General features: G+C 41.0%; 1 protein-coding gene across 6 annotated transcripts in view; it reads right to left on the bottom strand.

Moving 5' to 3' along the window:
• Window positions 1-20,893, bottom strand: part of STRBP (spermatid perinuclear RNA binding protein) — a 163,189-nt gene that overhangs the window by 36,777 nt on the left and 105,519 nt on the right. For 5 of the 6 annotated variants that reach the window (XM_056539275.1, XM_056539271.1, XM_056539273.1 and 2 more), the window contains 4 exons: window positions 20,215-20,359; window positions 4,516-4,610; window positions 3,822-3,917; window positions 3,524-3,635 (listed from right to left, as the gene is read on the bottom strand). In XM_056539275.1, the coding sequence (XP_056395250.1) occupies window positions 3,524-3,635; window positions 3,822-3,917; window positions 4,516-4,610; window positions 20,215-20,359 (448 nt within the window). The remainder of the gene's footprint in view (window positions 1-3,523; window positions 3,636-3,821; window positions 3,918-4,515; window positions 4,611-20,214; window positions 20,360-20,893) is intronic. The other variant, XM_056539276.1, reaches the window with a different exon arrangement.

The following is a 20,893-nucleotide window of genomic DNA, read 5'->3' as shown; positions in this document are numbered from 1 at the left end:
CACCATCCCTGGGGGCAGGAGCGTCCCCTGGGGATAGTGAAGATAAAGATTTTACCCTATATAACGTTAAGCATTATATAGAGTAAAATCTGGTGATTGGTTCCCTTTAATGCTACAAAATAACTAAAATGAGCTTTCTGTATTTCAATGAGGTTCTAAATGTTAAGTCTAACGTGTACACTTACAGTCCTCAGGCTTACGTCTTGAGTAGGAAAGTGTATATTGAAGTGGTGCATAAACTGATTTCTAACTAAGCAATTTGTCTGCATTAACTCCTATGAGTAAACAAACTCAGCCCGTCCACAAAGTAACAGCCCATGAGACCGCTGCTTGACACCAAATCTATTTCATGCTCAGTTAAAGGGTTTTCTATAAAATATATTTCATGCCACATCAAATAGGCCATAAAGCTGTCAGCGGTCAGGGTCCGACTGCTGGGAAACATCAAATCATGAGAACAAGGGGTCCCAGGTCACTCTCCTTTGAAGTAAAAGGAAGATATGGGAACAGGAGAGGAGACCTTGTGCCTTGTATTGGTGGTGGCTCAAGCATTCTGACCAGTAACAGTTTTATGGCCTATCTCCTGTAATGGTTACAACATATTTAATAGCAGAAACTCCTTTAAAGGGGTACTCCAGTGAAAACCTTTTTTCTTTTAAATCAACTGGTGGCAGAAAGTCAAACATATTTGTAAATTACTTCTATTAAAAAATCTTAATCCTTCCTGTACTTATTAGCTGCTGAATACTACAGAGGAAATTCTTTTCTTTTTGGAATGCTCTCTGATGACATCACGAGCACAGTTCTCTCTGCTGATGTTATTATAATAATGCTTTATTTATTGTTGTCCTTAGTGGGATTTGAACCCAAGTCCTCAGCACTGCAAGGCAGCAGTGCTAACCACTGAGCCACCATGCTGCCCTTAGAATACATCTGCTATGCATGGTTACAAAAATGGACAGAGATGTCAGCAGAGAGCACTGTGCTCGTGATGTCATCAGTGTTCCAAAAAGAAAGGAATTTCCTCTGTAGCATTCAGCAGCTAATAAGTACTGGAAGGATTAAGATTTTTTAATAGAAGTAATTTACAAATATGTTTAACTTTCTGCCACCAGTTGATTTAAAAGAAAAAAGGTTTTCACCGGAGTACCCCTTTAAAAAGAATCTCTGTCATGTTGTTTTTAGGTCTAAAATTCAGTTTATTGCATTCTTAATAGCAGCCAGTCATTTTGCCTAGGTTGGGATCACTCTGTGTAAAGGCCTTTTGCTTCATGTATAAATTAGAAGGACTCCCAACATATACCTCAGAATATATACCACTGTATATGAATACCAAGGGATACGATGTTGCCTCTCAGAAGGAAGCCCTGGGGAAAAGCTGACAACTTGACTCTACATATATACATAGTTACATCATATGAGTTTCTTAAAGAAAGCCTGGTACCTCAGTTCTATTGAGAGCCTTCTCCCGCAGACAGGCTTTATTGCTGACAACCACCTTTCACATTGGAATGCAAAATACGTGTCTGTCACCAGTATCACCTCTCTGCAGGCAACTCACAAGGAAAGGAAGGAGGTCCATTGCTACAGTGATAGTGGCCAACGTAGAAAGTTACTTCACTGAAGGATCTTATTAAATGGAACATAAGTGAAGTCTACTCTTTTTATGCAGTATGCTGATGTTTACAGCCAAAAAGACACAGGCTGAATATATATAGCACAAACGCAGTGTGACAACATCCTTGTGGATGCAAAAAGATGATATATTACTTAAAGAGGCACTGCCATTATAAAACATTTTTTTCATATTTTCTAGTACTACTGATAAGATGTTTTTTTTAAATATAAATTTAAAACTACAGACAAAGGATGTGTGGGCATGCTGGGAGTTGTAGTTTTGGGCAACACTGCTCTAACACAGTGCTTTACAAACACAACACTGCTCTAACACAGTGCTTTACAAACACTGCAGCTCCAGCTGTTGCAAAACTACAACTCCCAGCATGCTTGAACAGCCAAAGCTTCCTGACTCCTGAATGACAAAGAAGCTGATCAGACATTCATGAGTCTGTGAAAGCTGAATGACACACATAGTGACAGCTATGTTGATTAGCATCCAGCTTTACTAGGAACAGATAGAACATGTATGCATAAAAACTACTGTACAGGGATTTGCAGACTGCTCCCAGACTCAGGGCAGATAAGTCATCCACAGTGAGGGAGAGAGACGGACACTCCCCCTCCATAAGGCAAGAACAAAAAGCAAGTGAGTTACATATAAATGCTATTTGTTAGGGATATATTATGTCCTAGACACATAAAAATAATATGTACAGGCTCAGGATTAGGTACTGAGTAACATTTTTTTGCACTGACAGGTACGCTTTAAAGCTATATACATTACAAAATTAAAGGGAACGTGTTCTAAAAAAGTGACCTATGGTTCAAACCAAGTTTTTATGTTAAATATATTTTTAAGAATTTTTGGTGGTGTCTTTCCTAAGTTTCCCATTTCACTATCTATATTAAAAGCCTGAAATTCTGCACTTTTCACCTCCAATACTAGGCCTAATATTGAGCTGACACTTCCTGTAGTGTAAAGAAAACTTTTTCAACAGTCCCCTCACCAATATCACAGTCAGGATTACAATGTAAGGCTTATATAGATAAAACAGGATCAACCTAGACGATGATCACATATCAACCCCTCCCCCTCCCTGCACAATGACCTCTGCACAGGTCACAGGGCTGAACGCTGTCCCATAGAAGCCAATGAGTCGGCTCCAGATTATTGTTTCCTGTGGTCCATGTGTTTGCAGTAAAGAATCTCTCTAAATGCTATTAACAGAACATAGCAGAAGCTCTAGTAATATGTCTGCCCCAATAAAAAAAATAAAAAAAATAACAAACATTTAATTAAAAAAATACAATCATGAAACAGAAACATTAGAATAAGTAAAAAAAAAAGTTTAAAGCAAATCTCTGATCATGCTCAGGCGGTAGGATATATGTTTAAATCTCCCAAGAACTCTCAGCTTGAGACTTGCCTGAGACTACAGCAATTAGGATTGGATTTGCCGGAAGTCCCATAGACTTGCTGGCAAATCGGTAACCTGATAGCTTTAGTCTCGGGCTACAAAGTTGGCGCGAGATCTAAACAGATTATATCCCGTCGCCGCAGTCTGATCGAAGTTACACTTTCAGTATCTAGCTCTAATCAGTAAAAAAAAAATCTAGGTGACACATTCACTTTAAGCAACAAGAATTTTTTACCTATTAAGATCAAATAAAACAAAATGGTATATAAGGGTATACATTCCCTTTAAGAGAAAATCGTTACTTAAACCCCTTAAGCTGCGAGTTTTGTCATTTCTTCTAAATGCTGTACACTATGTTACGCTTCTATTTTAAGTCTCACAGAGTCCACAGCCAGAACACTTTGCAGAAAATAAAGACACTTATGTGTTGTGGTAAAATTACATCCTAATGAACCCTCATCAGTGTGTCATTGAAATAATCTTACCAGGCAAAATGATGCCAGATGCCAGGCATTCCATGACTCTCCGCAATGCCTCTCCAGCACCCAGGGGCCTGTTACACGTTCCTATTGCTTTTTCACATATGATTTCTAGTGGCTGAGAGAAACAAATAGTTGAAAAGTTGAGCACAGATCTGCAAAGCTATAAAACCATGCATAATATTTTTCATAATAACTGCAATATTCGTAGTTCCAGAAAATAAAAATGCATACGGCTATTAACAATAGGGCGTCAAATAAAGCCTATTGGATCCCACCCCTGTACCTCCAGAACCAAACTCACCCATCCTTTCAGCCGCGCCCAGGTGGGGACTCTGTTGCACAAATCACGCAGAATGCGGAGCACAATTACACAAGATTTTAATCCATTTGCTCTTGCCTAGAATAGATAAAATGGTTCCAGTTCTGCTGCTGTTGTTCACTCTTTACCTTAACCTACAAAGGCCTCGGACAGATTCTTTAATGTGATTACTGAGTAGTAAATGATTAAATTCATGCAAAGAAAATTTACAGAATGACAAAACATCCATGTTTAGAAAGGTCAGGCTTTAAATAGAACTGAAAAGCTTCATGTAAAGATTGCTTTTGTAGCCTCATGATAATGATGTGTCAACTAGCACTACTGCATCTAAACCCATCCGGACAGCGACAGTGCCACCCGTGAGCTGGGCAGGAGGCCACTTGGTGAGATTCATATGAGCACAATGCATATGGGGGGCAGCAATAAGGGAGGTTTTCAGTTGCACGTCGTCACAAGAACGAGAAGTGCACAACTGGTCACAGTAAGCGTTTATCTTCAGTAGGCCGCATAGATGGCACTGCTGCTTAGCAAGCATGACTTGAAAATAAATATAGAATTATATACTACTCAGATCTATTACAATGGATTACAGTGCATGAATTCATGAGGTTGTAAAGAAATTAAATGAAAACCTCATAAGGCTACAATAACAATAAGGTAAGAACAAATAGCCAACCTGAAACCATTTGGCATGTCGCAGAGACGCCAAGGCGTTCAGGCATTTCTGCCTGTCCAATAAGTCCGGAGGATCTTTCATCGCAACATTTTCTACTGATAAGATGGGATAAAAAAAAAAGACAGATACAATTTGACCAAGGGGATTCTGTCACAGGAAGAGTATGGCAGCATCTGAACAAGCTAATAAGACTCCCAGAGAAACTGAATGGTTCACAAAGTGCACGGCGGTTATATTATTCAAAGGCCATTCAAGTAGTAATGTGCAACACAAAGCAAAGGAGGCATTCACTTCCAGTTTACAAATCGATAACAGCTATGTACCATCTGGGATCTTATTAAAAATGCACAACATGTTTCAGGATGGGAAAATAGGCAAATAGCACTTCTTGACTCTCCCTGCGACAGCCATTGTCATAATTGATGTCTAACCTCTTCCCACGTGTTCAATATGGAGGTTTATTTAGGGGACGGTGAAAATATTAGCTGAATAAGTGAATTCCGGTACGGTAAAAACGTGTTGTGATTGTATATAATAGGGGAAGACGGTGACTATATCAGAGAGAAGCCTTTAATGGGAGACCATACATACGGCCAGAGCGCACGGATATCATTATGATTCCCCACAGCAAGGTTAAAATGAAAGCTATAAATCTGAATGGTAAAGATTGCCGGCTTAAAGCCATTACATCCACCAATATTTCATGAGCAGTGTTTTCATTGAGATGTTTTATCTATCATAACGTGAGCTTTAATGCAGGTTATGTCGGCAATAGGTCGGCTCTGTAAACAGTTCTACATTTAATAAGGGATCTATGGAGTTCCAGGAAGGGCAAAAACTAATGAATATACAAATATTATATGTAAATATATATATATATTTTTATTTTTTATTTATATTTATATAGTGCCTACAGATTCCGCAGCGCTTAGATATATACATACACACATATATATTTATATATATATATATATATATATATATATATATATATATATATATATAGGGTTTGGAGGGCACAGCTATATTAGATGTCTTTCAGGATTAGCAGGACAAATATTTTAATGCGCGGTATTATGGCCGTAGCTGCTTTCTTCTACTTTTCACTGCCGGGGTGCTAAGTGTGTATAGCCTATAGTATATGTATGCAACAAATAGAGAAGATACACTTGCACTCACCGATCCTGTGATTTTCAGTATTCCGGATTATCCGTGATACTGGGAGCAATATGGATGAGGGCGCTCAGAGGCTAACAGCCGTTTTCGCTCCTAGCATCACGGAAAATGAGGAATACTGAAAATCACAGGATAGGTGAGTGCTAGTGTATCTTCTCTATTTGTTGTATACATATATATTATAAAGATACATACAATTTAGTTACATTTCTTCCAACCTGCAGATGTCATTATTTGCAGTCTGACCAAGCAGAGATGTTGTTGGTTGAGATGTTGTTGGTTCTTCCTACCTGTTATCTCTGCTATATGAAATAGGAAACATTATGAGATGCCTGGTCAAAATAGAATATATCTATATATATCTCAAGCGTTACATGCAGCAATTTAAATCTGTCTCCTCTGCTATATCTGTCTATATATGAAATATAGAAGTTATTGTTTTATACTATTACACAGGCATCTCATAATGCCACTACGGGTACGTAGACTTCATACAGAAGAGGAAACCGGTAGGAAGAATCACCAACATCTCTACATGGTCAGACTTTAAATAATATCATCTTCTGGTTGGCAGAATTACCCCAAGGCTTTGTTCACCAGTATCAGTATTGGTGCAATAGAAAGCACAACCACTGCGCCATTGGCAAAATGAAGAAAAATAAAAAAATGTGTGTAAAATACAAGATGTGGCAAAATACTCCCTTGAAAAAAATTCAGCAGACTAACTGCAAAGATGACTATTTCCTGTGAGTTTCAAAAATTGAAATAAATTGAAATTTTCATGGGAAAACACATTCAGTAAAAAATGTGATTTGTTAAAATTCTGTTCACTAAAACTTAAAGGGGTACTCCTGTGGATTTTTTTTTTTTTTTTTTTATCAACTGGTGCCAGAAAGTTAAACAGATTTGTAAATTACTTCTATAAAAAAAATCCTAATCCTACCAGTACTTTTTAGGGGCTATATGCTACAGAGGAAATGCTTCACTGTTTAGATTTCTCTGATGTCACGACCACAGTGCTCTCTGCTGTCCATTTTTGGAACTGTCCAGAACAGGTAGAAAATCCCCATAGCAAACATATGCTGCTCAGGACAGTTCCTAAAATGGACAGCAGAGGTCAGCAGAGAGCACTGTGGTCATGACATCAGAAAAATCTAAAAAGTAAAGCATTTAATATTTAAAGTACAGAAGCTAATCCATGCATGTTTGGTTCAGCCAAGTGTGCAGAGGTTCTTAATGAGAGAGGGGAGAAAGAGTCTGACAGACACCTCTTGTGGCATCGTATCTCTCCTGAAAGCAAAATAATTGGCCATTAGAATCAAACAGCCCGATCCTCCTTTACCCCACATGTCACTGAGGAAAAATATGGGACACCATACACACAGGATGGTTGTCCAGTCCCACCAAAATCAACAGGTTTGCCCTCAAGGCCTTTTTCACACGGGTGTACTAAAGCTGCATTTTTGCAGCCATATTACCACAAGTCCCAGTCTGACCACGGTTTTGACAGCCGCCAGTTCAGGTGAACAGATAGATGTGAGGTGAGCCGTATTAAAGGGGTATTCCAGGCAAAAACTTTTTTATATATATCAACTGGCTCCAGAAAGTTAAACAGATTTGTAAATTATCAATGCAGTGGAGAGTAAGAAAAACATCGGCACTCACCGGTCTTCTCTTAAAACAGCTTCTTTATTGGTGCATACTCACAACATGAAACGCAGTCAGGGAGAGGGATCTGTGCAGGGGGGGGTAAGTAGTAGGCAACAGACCATTGGCCGGATGAAGCTCGTGTAACGAGCGAAATAGAGTCTGTTGCCTACTACTTACCCCCCCTGCACAGATCCCTCTCCCTGACTGCATTTCATGTTGTGAGTATGCACCAATAAAGAAGCGGTTTTAAGAGAAGACCGGTGAGTGCCGATGTTTTTCTTACTCTCCACTGTATTGATAATTTACAAATCTGTTTAACTTTCTGGAGCCAGTTGATCTATATAAAAAAGTTTTTGCCTGGAATACCCCTTTAACCTGTGTGTAACTAGCCTAATGTGCATGGCCAGCTATAGAATCAGTATAACAATTTCTCTCTGGTAGGGAAAGCACTAGAAAATATTATGTGCTGGTGATTTCCCTGTTCTTGAATATCTTTTGCTCAAATAACTCCTAAAATGGGGGAGGTTCTTCAACCTATTACACTGAGATTATGGCATGGTAACTGTATAATGCATCCTAGTAGGTTTTGGATTTACAATGCTTTGTGGTAAGCCTTTATGTCAATGCAGCAAAAAATACAATACATAAAAGATATCCTTTTTTATTTATTCTGAATTTTGGTGATCCAAAACATATATTCCTAATCTGAAATGTATTTTTATTTGTAAAAGCAGAACAGCTCTGACAGCAGGTATACATTTCTAGTAAAGGTGGCTTCAAGAAATAGGGCTCATGGATCAATGTGACACATGTCGTAAAGTGGCATAAGTGCACTGTAAAAATCTGTACCAGCGATAGTATGCATCTATGCGCAGACATGAAGGAAGACTGGGGATTTGATGCATTTATTTTCCATTCTATTTTTTATCTAGGGAAGGTGTCAGATTGTTTAATCTTTAGAGACGTGATTAGCGGCGTCTGTGGATTCTGATTTTCTCCCCAGTTAATGAAGCTCACAGGTTGATAGCTAAGACATCAAAATGAAATTCTGCCTTCTAAAAATGATCAAACGCTATAGGATTCCATCCATTAATATTGCATTGTTTAGAACGTCAAAATAGCCCTTGCTGAATATGTGCTATGAGGATGGGGGGGGACTTGCAGTTACTCTTGATCAGGCGCTGTGTTACCGCTCATGTTTTCCCCAGCGTCAGAAGTGCTACATACATATTTTCCGTCCTGACGAACTCCACAGCAGATGTTTGCATTGTTTCTTGTGAACATGTTCCAAACGTCAGAGCTCAGATTAGATACTCCGGGTCCCCCTTAGGGGATATTGGCGAAGGTTTAAAGGTGCAGTCCGATGAATAAAACACATGAAGGTGCAGCAAGTCAGGAACCATAGAGACGCCGCTCAGTTCAAAAATGGTGATCTGTGGAGGAGCATGTCACAGGCTATAGGAATCTAACATCCTAAAGAAAACGGACATAGATCTAAAAGCCTTGTTGTTTTAATATTCAAGCTGTCATCATCTTATCCAGAACCTTAGAGAGGAAGCAATGCTATAGATCAGTGGTCTTCAACCTGCGGACCTCCAGATGTTGCAAAACTACAACTCCCAGCATGCCCGGACAGCCGTTGGCTGTCCGGGCAAGCTGGGAATTGTAGTTTTGCAACATCTGGAGGTCCGCAGGTTGGAGACCACTGCTATAGATGATATGTATAAAATCTAATTTCTCTCTTTATAATGGCCTCATGTCAGGTCTGCCTTTAAAAGGATATTTGTGAATCCTCTAAGACCCCACTGACTTGGGGTTATCCAGGAAAAAAACTTATATATATATATATATATATATATATATCTCAACTGGCTCCAGAAAGTTACACAGATTTCTAAATCACTTCTATTAAAAAATCTTAATCCTTTCAGTACTTATGAGCTTCTGAAGTTAAGGTTGTTCTTTTCTGTCTAAGTGCTCTTTGATGACACGTGTCTCGGGAAACGCCCAGTTTAGAAGCAAATCCCCATAGCAAACCTCTTCTAAACTGGGCGGTTCCCGAGACAGGTGTCATCAGAGAGCACTTAGACAGAAAAGAACAACCTTAACTTCAGAAGCTCATAAGTACTGAAAGGATTAAGATTTTTTTAATAGCAGTAATTTAGAAATCTGTTTAACTTTCTGGAGCCAGTTGATATATAAAAAAAAAAAAAAAAAAAGTTTTTTTCCTGGATAACCCCTTTAAATGGGAACTGTTGGGGCATTAAAAAAATTTATTATATATAATACACACAGATCAGACTGAAACTGCAAAATTCAATGAGAATACTAATGTGAACAGAGCCCTTAGACTCAACTACAAAGGTGCTGTCCCCATCTGCATCAAAGGATATGTTTAATAATTCATATTTGATGGGAAGAATAGCTCTATTTTTCTAATCAAAATGACAAAAAATGAAAGAATTTAAAGGGGTATTCCAGGAAAAAACTTTTTTTTTATATATCAACTGGCTCCAGAAAGTTAAACAGATTTGTGAATTACTTCTATTAAAAAATCTTAATCCTTTCAGTACTTATGAGCTTCTGAAGTTAAGGCTGTTCTTTTCTGTCTACGTCCTCTCTGATGACACCTGTCTTGGGAAACGCCCAGTTTAGAAGAGGTTTGCTATGGGGATTTGCTTCTACACTGGGCGTTTCCCGAGACACGTGTCATCAGAGAGGACTTAGACAGAAAATAACAACCTTAACTTAAAGGGGTAGTCCAGTGGTGAAAAACTTATCCCCTATCCTAAGGATAGGGGATAAGTTTGAGATCGCGGGGGGTCCGACCGCTGGGGCCCCCTGCGATCTCTCTGTACGGGGCCCCGGCTCTCCGCCGAGATAGCGGGTGTCGACCCCCGCACGAGGCGGCGGCCGACACGCCCCCTCAATACATCTCTATGGCAGAGCCGGAGATTGCCGAAGGCAGCGCTTCGGCTCTGCCATAGACTTGTATTGAGGGGGCGTGTCGGCCGCCGCCTCGTGCGGAGGTCGACACGCCCCCTTCCAGCGGGCTGTCGGGGCTCCGTACAGGAGATCGCGGGGGGCCCCAGGGGTCGGACCCCCCGCGATCTGCAACTTATCCCCTATCCTTAGGATAGGGGATAAGTTGCTCACCACTGAATCACCACTGGACTACTCCTTTAAGAAGCTCATAAGTACTGAAAGGATTAAGATTTTTTAATAGAAGTAATTTACAAATCTGTTTAACTTTCTGGAGCCAGTTGATATCTAAAAAAAAAGTTTTTTCCTGGATAACCCCTTTAACAGACCCCATTATAGGTCAAGTGGGGTCTGCTGAGTGCCAGTGGTAGCATCAACTTGTAGATAAATTTGTAAAGTAAAACCACAATGCAGATGTGAACAGAGCCTGATGGTGTTGGAATCCTGATGCACCAAGTGTGTATATATCAGTATCTATCTTATATATTTTGATTCCTGTCAGACTACTTATCAGAAAAATGCTGACGCTATGTCTAGCATCAGAGTTGTGCCAAAAATGACTATTAAAGCATGTCAATCAGACAAGACTGAGCAGTGGACCAGCTGCCTGACCCCCACTGACCACCCGACTAGACTGGCCCTGAAAAAAAAAATCTAGATGTCAGACTGCAGGACTGCACCTTTAAACTGGACGCCCCAGGCATAGCTTGCAAAGCACATGATTTAGCCATTTCACTTCAATGTGAACATCTGCTCCAAGTTCACATATAAATTGGAAATAAACTACAGTAAATGAGTGGTTATGAAGAACTGAAATCACAGACTGAAAGGCTGCAAAAATGTGCTAATCTCCAGAAAACCAGAAATCATCACTTTTGGGTAAAGCATTAACATCTTTTTAGACTTTAAGACCGGTCAGTGGTACAATGATCTTGACAGGCACTGGGAGATGCAGAGCTAACATATTCCTCTAATCCTCCTAATAGATTGCTGGGACTGTGCACATACTTTCTTATATTGGAGATTGCAGGTGTGAAAATACAGGCTTAGCCTAGATAGCAGACACATTATAAAAATTTACAATACCACAGGCATCGAGGAGGTGGCGGAGAGCACTTTCAGACACAGATTGTGTGTGAATTTCTAGCCTAGCAGGCAAAAAGATCTAGAAAATAATGAGCAGGTGATTTGCATATGTTCCCTTCTTCCTAAATGGCATTGGCAGGGCAGATAACACATTAATTATTACTCATTACGAATTACTACTGTGATCTCTGGGCAGTCTGTGCAAGCTATAGTTAAGCCTCGCGCACGCAAATGTTAATTTCAAGCATTTAAAGCCTGTTTAACACTCATTAGAAAAGCCCATTACACGTGCCGGGGTTCTGGAAATGAACAAGCACAGTTTCTGACAAGCCTCTGCGCCACTATGTCTATGCTGTGGCCTGCAACAATAAAATATTCAGGTAAATACTATATTGGGAGAGTAGGCCTGATAGACCACCCACCTCTCTCCTCTGCAATCATGGGAGGTATAAAGGGTTAACAACCCCCAATAATTAAAGGTAACCAGTCATTTTGAACAAGCCATCTGAGCTGCAGGCGGCATGTTACAGAGCAGGAGGAGCAGAGCAGATCGATATATAGATTTGTGAGAAAATGTTCAGCAAAACTAGTAAAGTATTCATTTTAGAGGAACCTGTCATCAGTTTTATGCTGCCCGAACCACAAGCCATCAGGGTGGCCCCTCCTCCCACTTTCAACCTACATACCCCCCCCCAGCCCTGATTGATATATCTTTTTCTCTTTCGATATAAGGTTAAATCTATCAATAAAGCCAATGGCTCAGGAAAAAGCCACTTGTGGTTCAGACAGCATAAACAATGACAGGTTGCCTTTAAATCTCTGCTTGTTTTGGGTTTGTGATTGGCAACCTATATAAGCATTCTAACAGAAGAGCTCTCAATTAGTAAATAAGACTGCCTATTTGGTGCCTATTTCCAGAATAAGCAGAGATTTGCAAGAAGAGATGCAGAAGTGATGTTTTTAGATACCAGTTCCCCTACCTGGGCAAGCAGCAGTAGCGAGAAGAGGAGGAGACAGCTTAAAGGGGTACTCCGCTCCCCCAGCATTTAGAATATTTTGTTCCGAGTGAGGGCTGAGGGGTTTATGACATCACAGCCAAGCCCCTCATGACTTCATGCCTCGCCCCCACAATGCAAGTCTATGGGAGGGGGTGTGGAGGTCGGCTCGCCCCCTCCTATAGATTTGCATTGAGGGGGCATGGCGTGATGTCACGACCCCCCCAGCTGGCACCCAGCTTTCTGAACGCTGGGGCAGCGGAGTACCCCTTTAAAGTGTACCTGTCATCAACAAAAACTTTTTATACAATGTAGATAATACAATTATATGTATATTTGTAAAATACATTGGTTAAAAAAATGTGTATATTTATGGGTGAACAAGTGCTGTCCCTGCAGCTATTGTCTGTGAGGAGTCCAAATACAGGAAGTATTTGGCTTGTCAATCCTCATGTGTGAGCCCATAGCATGTCACGGAGCCTCAGTGTACAGAGCCCTGCTTGTCCTCAGTGTACAGAGCCCTGCTTGTCCTCAGTGCGCAGAGCCCTGCTTGTCCTCAGTGCGCAGAGCCCTGCTTGTCCTCAATGCGCAGAGCCCTGCTTGTCCTCAGTGTACAGAGCCCTGCTTGTCCTCAGTGTACAGAGCCCTTCTTGTCCTCAGTGTACAGAGCCCTGCTTGTCCTCAGTATACAGAGCCCTGCTTGTCCTCAGTGCACAGAGCCCTACTTGTCCTCAGTGCACAGAACCCTGCTTGTCCTCAGTGCACAGAACCCTGCTTGTCCTCAGTGCACAGAGCCCTGCTTGTCCTCAGTGCACAGAGCCCTGCTTGTCCTCAGTGTACAGAGCCCTGCTTGTCCTCAGTGTACAGAGCCCTGCTTGTCCTCAGTGTACAGAGCCCTGCTTGTCCACCCTCACTTCCTGTATTTGGACTTTTCATAGAGACACACAGACAATAGCTTTAAGGACAAAAATATAAAAAAATTTTTTTTTTACCAATGTAGATTACAAATATACATATAATGCTATTATCTACGTTATACAAAACGTTTCTGTTGATGACAGGTACACTTTAATGATGTACTTTATGATATCTCCTCTTCTCACTAAAAGTGCAGCAAAGCCAGTAAGAGAGGGTGGGCAACACCAGACAGTGCCCTGATCAAAATAGTGACAGTGGGATTGGATCAGGGGCAAACAGCTATAACTGCAGAGACCCAGCAGTATTCCATCCATGAACAGATCTGCTTAGCTTCTACTGCTTGATGACATGTTCAATCTGACAACTTTAGCACTGGGTATTTGCACTACGAAGCCCCATGGCTTTGGAGAGATCTGTCTCTCAGTAACAAGGAATCTTTGAGACTAACAGAACACATATTCAAACTTACAAGCACAGATTGATTAGTAAAAGTGATCATCGACCTGGTTTATTGGGTTGTATGATGTGTCTGCAGTCTAGTATACGCTCACCATAAATGCTGAAGATGTTTGTGTGTGTCTTCTTGGCTCTATTGGGTATGGTCCTACCATCCCTACAGAATTTGTACAATAGCACACTATCACTCTACCTCCCAGTGCACAGCGGGACATTAATTGTAAGATGTCTTTTATTTATTACCCTCTTGCACAGCATTTTTGTGCAGCCAGTCAGCACCTGTGCGCAGAATCCTATCCAAAGTACAGATGAAAGGATCATGGGGTGAGGGCAAGAAGAAAACAAACTTGCATCAGACTGTCTTGTACATTAACATCATTAGAATGAAGTGTCTTCATGCTCTGCTAGGAAGCTAGGCCCAGACTTGTTGACGGAGGCGTCAATTTTTGATTATCAGCTCTTATGATCAGGGACCAGTTGCACATAGCCTGAATGTGTTAAAGCAGAATATAATGTTCTCACGCCTTTTAATAACAAATAGATCATTCCATAATGTTAGTCTATGTATCAACCTCACTGTGTCAAAAGTAAATCCCTGTCTGTTAACATCACGTTGTTTTAAAGGGGGTACTCCACTAGTCAGACATTTAGGACATTTAGTTCCGAACGCTGTATGCGCGCTACGGGGGGACGGCCACACCCCCTCAATGCAAGTCTATTGGAGGGGGCCCCCTCCCATAGACTTGCATTGAGGGGGCGTGGTCTGAACTAAATGTTCTGAATGCTGGCCAGTGGGGTACCCCTTTAAGGCTCATTATTACGTGCTGATAATTTAATATATCTTTATAGCAGTAAAACACTCAAAATCCCTAATAGAGACTTAAAGGGGTACTCCGGTGGAAAACTTTTTTTATCAACTGGTGCCAGAAAGTAAACAGATTTGTAAATGACTTCTATTAAAGTCATTCTATTGTCCATTTTAGGAACTGTCCAAAGCAGCATATGTTTTCTATGGGGATTGGATTTTATCCTACTCTGGACAGTTCCTAAAATGGACAGAGTTGTCAGCAGAGAGCACTGTGGTCATGATGTCAGCAGAGAGCACTGTGTTCCAAAAAGAAAATAATTTCCTCTGTAGTATTCAGCAGCTAATAAGTACTGGAAGGATTAAGATTTTTTTAATAGAAGTAATTTACAAATCTGTTTAACTTTCTGGCACCAGTTGATTAAAAAAAAAAATAAAAAAAGTTTTCCACCGGAGTACCCCTTTAAAACATGTTACTTCTACCCTTTACTAGAAGGAGATTAGTGACTACAGTGTTAATTTTGAACTCAATATATAACCAGTAAACTCCAAAGCTCCCTCTAGTGGCTGCTGCAGGCGGCATCAATAGTGGGGCAGATTTACTAAAACTGTCTAAGACAAAAACTGTCTAAGTGCAAACTAAGACTAGGCAGTGTGAAAATGCGTCAGATTTATTACAGTTTTATATCATGCTGTCTGATACATTTGGTATAGCTTTACACTATACACTAGTTGGCTTACGTTATGCCAAAATTGTGGCACATGGAGTTACTCACAAGCCTTGGTCACTTTTCTGCTAAGCCATACCCTTTCCAGATAAGTCTTCTTAAGTCAGATGCAGAAGTTCCTAAAGCTTTATTATGTGCTTTTGCAATACTAAACCTACACGGTTATGTTTTAAAGGGGTTATTCCAAGATTAAAAGTAATCCCCTATCCATAGGTTAGTGGATACCTAACTGATCAGAGGGGCTCTGACCACTGTAATGACCACTAGGTCCCTTTAATAATAGAGCAGTAGAGAACATGCTGGGCTACTGCTCCATTCACTGTCCATGTGACTTCCAAACAAACAAATGCAGAACTGGGTAATCCCATAGAGAGAATGGATCGGAGGCCAGCATGTACGACATCACTCCATTTGCTCAGGGGACAATTGACCTGTGCTCTTGTAATCAAAGGGTGTCCAAGTGGTTTGATCCTAAATGAGCAGCTAGGCATTCCCTATTTGTGGATAGTGGATTTAGAGCTCTGTCTCAGACAACCAGCTCTGCATACTGTAAAAGTATATTAATAAATAAATTATATATACTTATATTTAAAAATGTGTGGAGATAAAAGAAGTCTAAAAAGTCTGAACCATCTATACATAATTTGATCATATAAGACGTAGCACACCAGAATTACGTCATAGAAGTCTTGATGTAACAAGAAGCAATAAAAAAAAGACAATTGAAGAGATAATCGTAAAAAAAACTTTCTTTGTTGCCTATAGCAACCACTCAGGTCTTATCTTTCATATGTGTTCTGGTAAAATGAAAAATCAGCACTGATTGGTTGTTATGGGCAACAAGGTCAGTTTTACTATTAGACAAGTTATAATTATCTTCCCCAATAACCTGATGTAGTCTACAGTCAGGTAACAGCACTTCAGACTAGTGTATATTGTACAGCTATATCCCTCATTGGAGAGGGGAGTGGTGCTCTCTACCTTTGCTAATCCTCATTGACTCCTATGTGTAAAGAGCTTGCCATTTAAAGGGGTATTCCGGGCATTAACGCCCCCTCCCATAGACATGAATGGAAGGGGCGTGACGTTACGTCCACAGGCCCGGAAACTTAGATGTTTCCAAAACTGGAGATTCAGCACCCGCATAGAATGCAGGTGCTGCAGTGAGATCGCGAGGTGTCTCAGCAGCGGGCCCCCCGCGATCAGACATCTTATGCCCGACCGGAGTCAAACAGTGACTCCGTTCGGCTCATTTCTGCCCCGTATCCGGTTTTGTGACCGGACCTAAAACCGTAGTATACTACGGTTTTAGGTCGGTCACAAAACCGGATAGTGGGCAGAAATGAGCCGACCGGAGTCACTATTTGACTCCGGTCGGCTTATTAAAGTGAATGGATTTCAGGGCCAGTCTGGCTGGGGTACGGGAGTGACCGGTTTTCCCCTCCTCCAGCCGTATCCGGCAACCATAGGCAGACCCTACCATATCTCGTGCCTGTCCTATAGGTGGCATAAAGTACAAGTGATCAGATATACCATGTCCCAAGAACAACAGAAGATGTGCAGTAAGGTCCCATTACATAATAGAGCAAAACACCAGCAGAATGATATAAAAATGAGGTCAGCCCATGAAGACACAAGCATCATTCTGACTGCATGAAATACACACAGGACAGGTCCACTGCACCTACGCTGCTCGGTGTTAGGATATAGATTAGCATAGTCAAAAACCATACCTCGGGAAATATTGGTCAGTTATACCCATATTATAATGGATGTGTGAATTGAGCAGTTATATAACATAAGGGAATACAGATACAGTGCCTGATCACGGGAGGGGTTGGGATCTGTAAATGATGTAAAAGTGTAAAATATTACAAGAGCTTGATGTCTCTGTAAACAGAAAACTCTAGGTACAAGCTTTTCTGTAACACATTAAAACTTATTTCCACCTAAAAATTTAAAATTCACATGCCAATATAAGTCCCAAAGATGCTCTCTTCTGTTAAGTGGTCAAAAATTCTAACCCGCTGCCTCTTAGTTATATCTACTTCTGGAAGAGAAGAACAGCAGGACCGCCATTAAAACTCTCAAAAATCATTGTAACCCAGGTCCTGGCATGGCAAATCTAACAATGTATATGCAGCGATAAGAGGATAAATATATATCGCTGCACAATTAAATGGCTCTTTAGGTCTTCTAAGGGCAGCATAAAATAGCAGGAGACACTGAGTTCAGGGATATATAGATGTGTATGATTAGATTCAGGTACTCAAAGGCTTCCAGGACTAAGAGAAAGCCTGTGAGTCCTGCTTTCCCACCCATATACAGTGATGTGGAGGGTACAAAAATATATCGTTTTGTTTTTTCTTTTTGAGAACGCTATTGTATCTCGATGGGAGTCAGAATGAAACAGAGATCGAGCCAGCACTTACGCAGGACTAACTTTTATTGGTAAAAGAAGTCAAAAGGTAAAACAGGACAACGCATTTCGGCGCACACTCGTGCCTTCCTCAGGTCCACAACTCTAACTGGCCGTAAGGATAGCTCGTCTAGACGAACTTTGACAGCAGAACTCGGGTTCATCGGTGGTGCATATCCGGGGAGTGATCATGACGAGCTATACGTACGGCCAGTAATATTTGTGGGCCTGAGGAAGGCCTGAGGAAGGCACGAGTGTGCGCCGAAATGTGTTGTACTCTTTTACCTTTTGACTTCTTTTACCAATAAAAGTTATGCGTAAGTGCTGGCTTAATACAGTAGCGCTCTCAACAAAAAAAGAAAAAAAAAAAAGATATATTTTTGTACCCTCCACATCACTTTGTTGTCCGTCTCCCTCGGGAACACAGAAAATAGGGGTGAGAGCAGCAGACTGTGACAATCCCATTGTTACATACCCTCAACCACACAACAGAGGCCCCACTGACCTCTTCATACATCCACTCAAGGTCAGTACTTCACCTTGGGTGTTTGGTGGTGGGTATTTGCATCATTTTTTTCTTCCATCCTAGAAATACTACACTAGGGAGCGCCCGTTGTTTTTTCTTCCTCTTTTTTTCTTCATACCACCCATATACAGGAAGAGCTGTCAATCACTGTGTATGGGCTTGAGAAGCAGGACTCAAAGGCTTTTTTTAAGTCAGTGTTTTCCAACCAGCGTGCCTCCAGCTGTTGCGAAACTACAACTCCCAGCATGCCCGGACAGCCTTTGGCTGTCCGGGCATGCTGGGAGTTGTAGTTTTGCAACAGCTGGATGCACACTGGTTGGGGAACACTGTTCTAAGTCTAGGCATCTCAGTTGCACATCCCTGAGCTCAGTTCTCCATCCAATATGGTACCAGCTCCGAAGAAGCTGTCACTCAGCTTTCCTAGAAACTGGAATTTTTTAACATCTTGACAGAAAAGGATGACTCGAGGAAAAATATTTACCTGTTTTTTGTAATGTATTTAGGGGCAAATCCTATATGATATGTGTATGTGTGTACATTATTTCTATGAAGGATTATGCTACTTAGCAAAGGGCAGCAGCATTGAAACCACGATCTAGTAGTCTGTAACCTATGGCCCCGATACAACTTCCTGTCTAGGACACTGTCAGGCAGAAAGTGACAGCACTGAGCTGTCGGGGAGCACACAAATGACTTAAAAGGTGTTTTTCGAGAGCAGATCTTTTTCACGTACATAAATAAGGTGTCTTTGACAAATATCACTTACCAGTAGTACTGTTAATAAAAAAAATCTATGCAACAACCCCTCCGTTCATGCAATCAATGAGGTTGACAGTGACGTGCTCCTTGAAGTGACAATACATCTAGAGCCATTGCAGTGACATCACTTGCACAAGTATTTTCAAAAAGCACCTCATTTATATACGCAATTTAAAAAAAGATTTAACCCCGGAAAACATTATCCTTAGAGTGCAGGGTGTGGTGATCTGTGAGCACTATATGCCCAATAATGCAACCGTTTTTTGTTAAGTATCTGCATTCCCCTAGTAATGTCTAAGACATCTTCAATACATTACACATTTGAAGCATGAGCGAATGGAAACAAAACTTCTTTGATTGGCTACGATTCTTCCCAGATGGCCCCACTGACATTTCTAACTGACCAACATTTGACACTGTATAGCTGATGTTTGTGGGAAGGACAGAAAGTAGAGGGTGGGGCTAGAAAGATGGGAGGAGCGACAGGGAGTCCATCTTGCCCAGGTGGGCTGGCTGCCTCAGTTGACATGACAGAGTGTGGCCTGTTGGTCAAAGGTCTGACATAGGTCCAGTGTTGCTTGGTAAGTTTGTAGGGACAGGCTTGGGAAGCTGAAGCAAATATTACAGACCATAAATGAAGAGGGGAGGGGAAAAAAAAGAGAAATAAAAATAAAGAAAATCATGACCACATTAGTACTATGTTACTTATGACTTACCCAACCTCATAGCTGCTACAAGCATATTATGAAAAGGTTGAATTCGTTTGGTTGGAACAATAAATAAAAGGTTATATATTACAGCAGGACATGGGTCGTATGTTCATGAGGTTTACGGTATATATATATATATATATATATATATATATATATGATATCATTGGCGCTCGGGAAGTTATCTAATGTTCATGTTATTTAAGGGGCAAAAAACAGCACTGAGGTTGTGTAGCAGAATCTGTTCAGTACCACAAAATGAAAGACTTCAAAGTAAGACAATATATGTATTAACATTAACGAACTAAAAGGGATCAATACAATCTTTCAATGTGCATTTCAGTACCAGCGACCAGATGAGGGGGGGAGAGAAGCGAGCAAGTCATCTAAGCATAAGACAGATCTCTAGGTGGTAATGTTGAAGAGGGTTGGTGTACACTGCTAAACAATCTGGTCCTCACAACATCAGACACAAGAAAAACCAAGTACCTCCACCCGCTCGGTCCTCTTCTTCCCGGAACGATGGGGATGTTAGGATAACTTTAAGGGATAACTTGGGTTCCTTTGAATTATGTATGATTATCGATGCATCTTCCAGGGAGTGTTCCATGTGATAGGGCTCCTCTGTGAGTTTCTGAATAAAAAGGAAGGAGGTTAAATAAGGAAAACAACATCCGCTTGTAATATAAAGATCAGAGCAGCAAAAGTAGATGCAATTCAATGTAAACCAGCAATGCTGTAAAGAAATGAAGACAATCATAGGGTAAATGCCTCTAATGTAAATACTGGGCTCTGGTCCAGTTTTTAGATAAAACATTAAAGTTATTAATGATACTAATTTTAAAAGAATCTCATAGATACTGTATTTTTTCGCTCTATAGGACTCACCGGCATATAAGACGCACCCAATTTTAAAGGTGCAAAATCTAGAAAAAAAAAGGTTCTGCACCCAACAGTGATCTTCAACCTGCGGACCTTCAGATGTTGCAAAACTACAACTCCCAGCATGCCCAGACAGCCGTTGGCTGTCCGGGCATGCTGGGAGTTGTAGTTTTGCAACATCTGGAGGTCCGCAGGTTGAAGACCACTGGATAGGAGGTAATACTCACGTGTCCCCGCCGCTCCGGACGTCTTCTTCCCCGGGATCCACGCTCTCCGTCGCCGTCAT

The sequence above is a fragment of the Hyla sarda genome, chromosome 9 (assembly GCF_029499605.1).
Source record: "Hyla sarda isolate aHylSar1 chromosome 9, aHylSar1.hap1, whole genome shotgun sequence".
Lineage (NCBI taxonomy): Eukaryota > Metazoa > Chordata > Amphibia > Anura > Hylidae > Hyla > Hyla sarda.
Note: the sequence above shows the minus strand (reverse complement) of the source record. Positions and strands in the feature narration are given on the sequence as shown.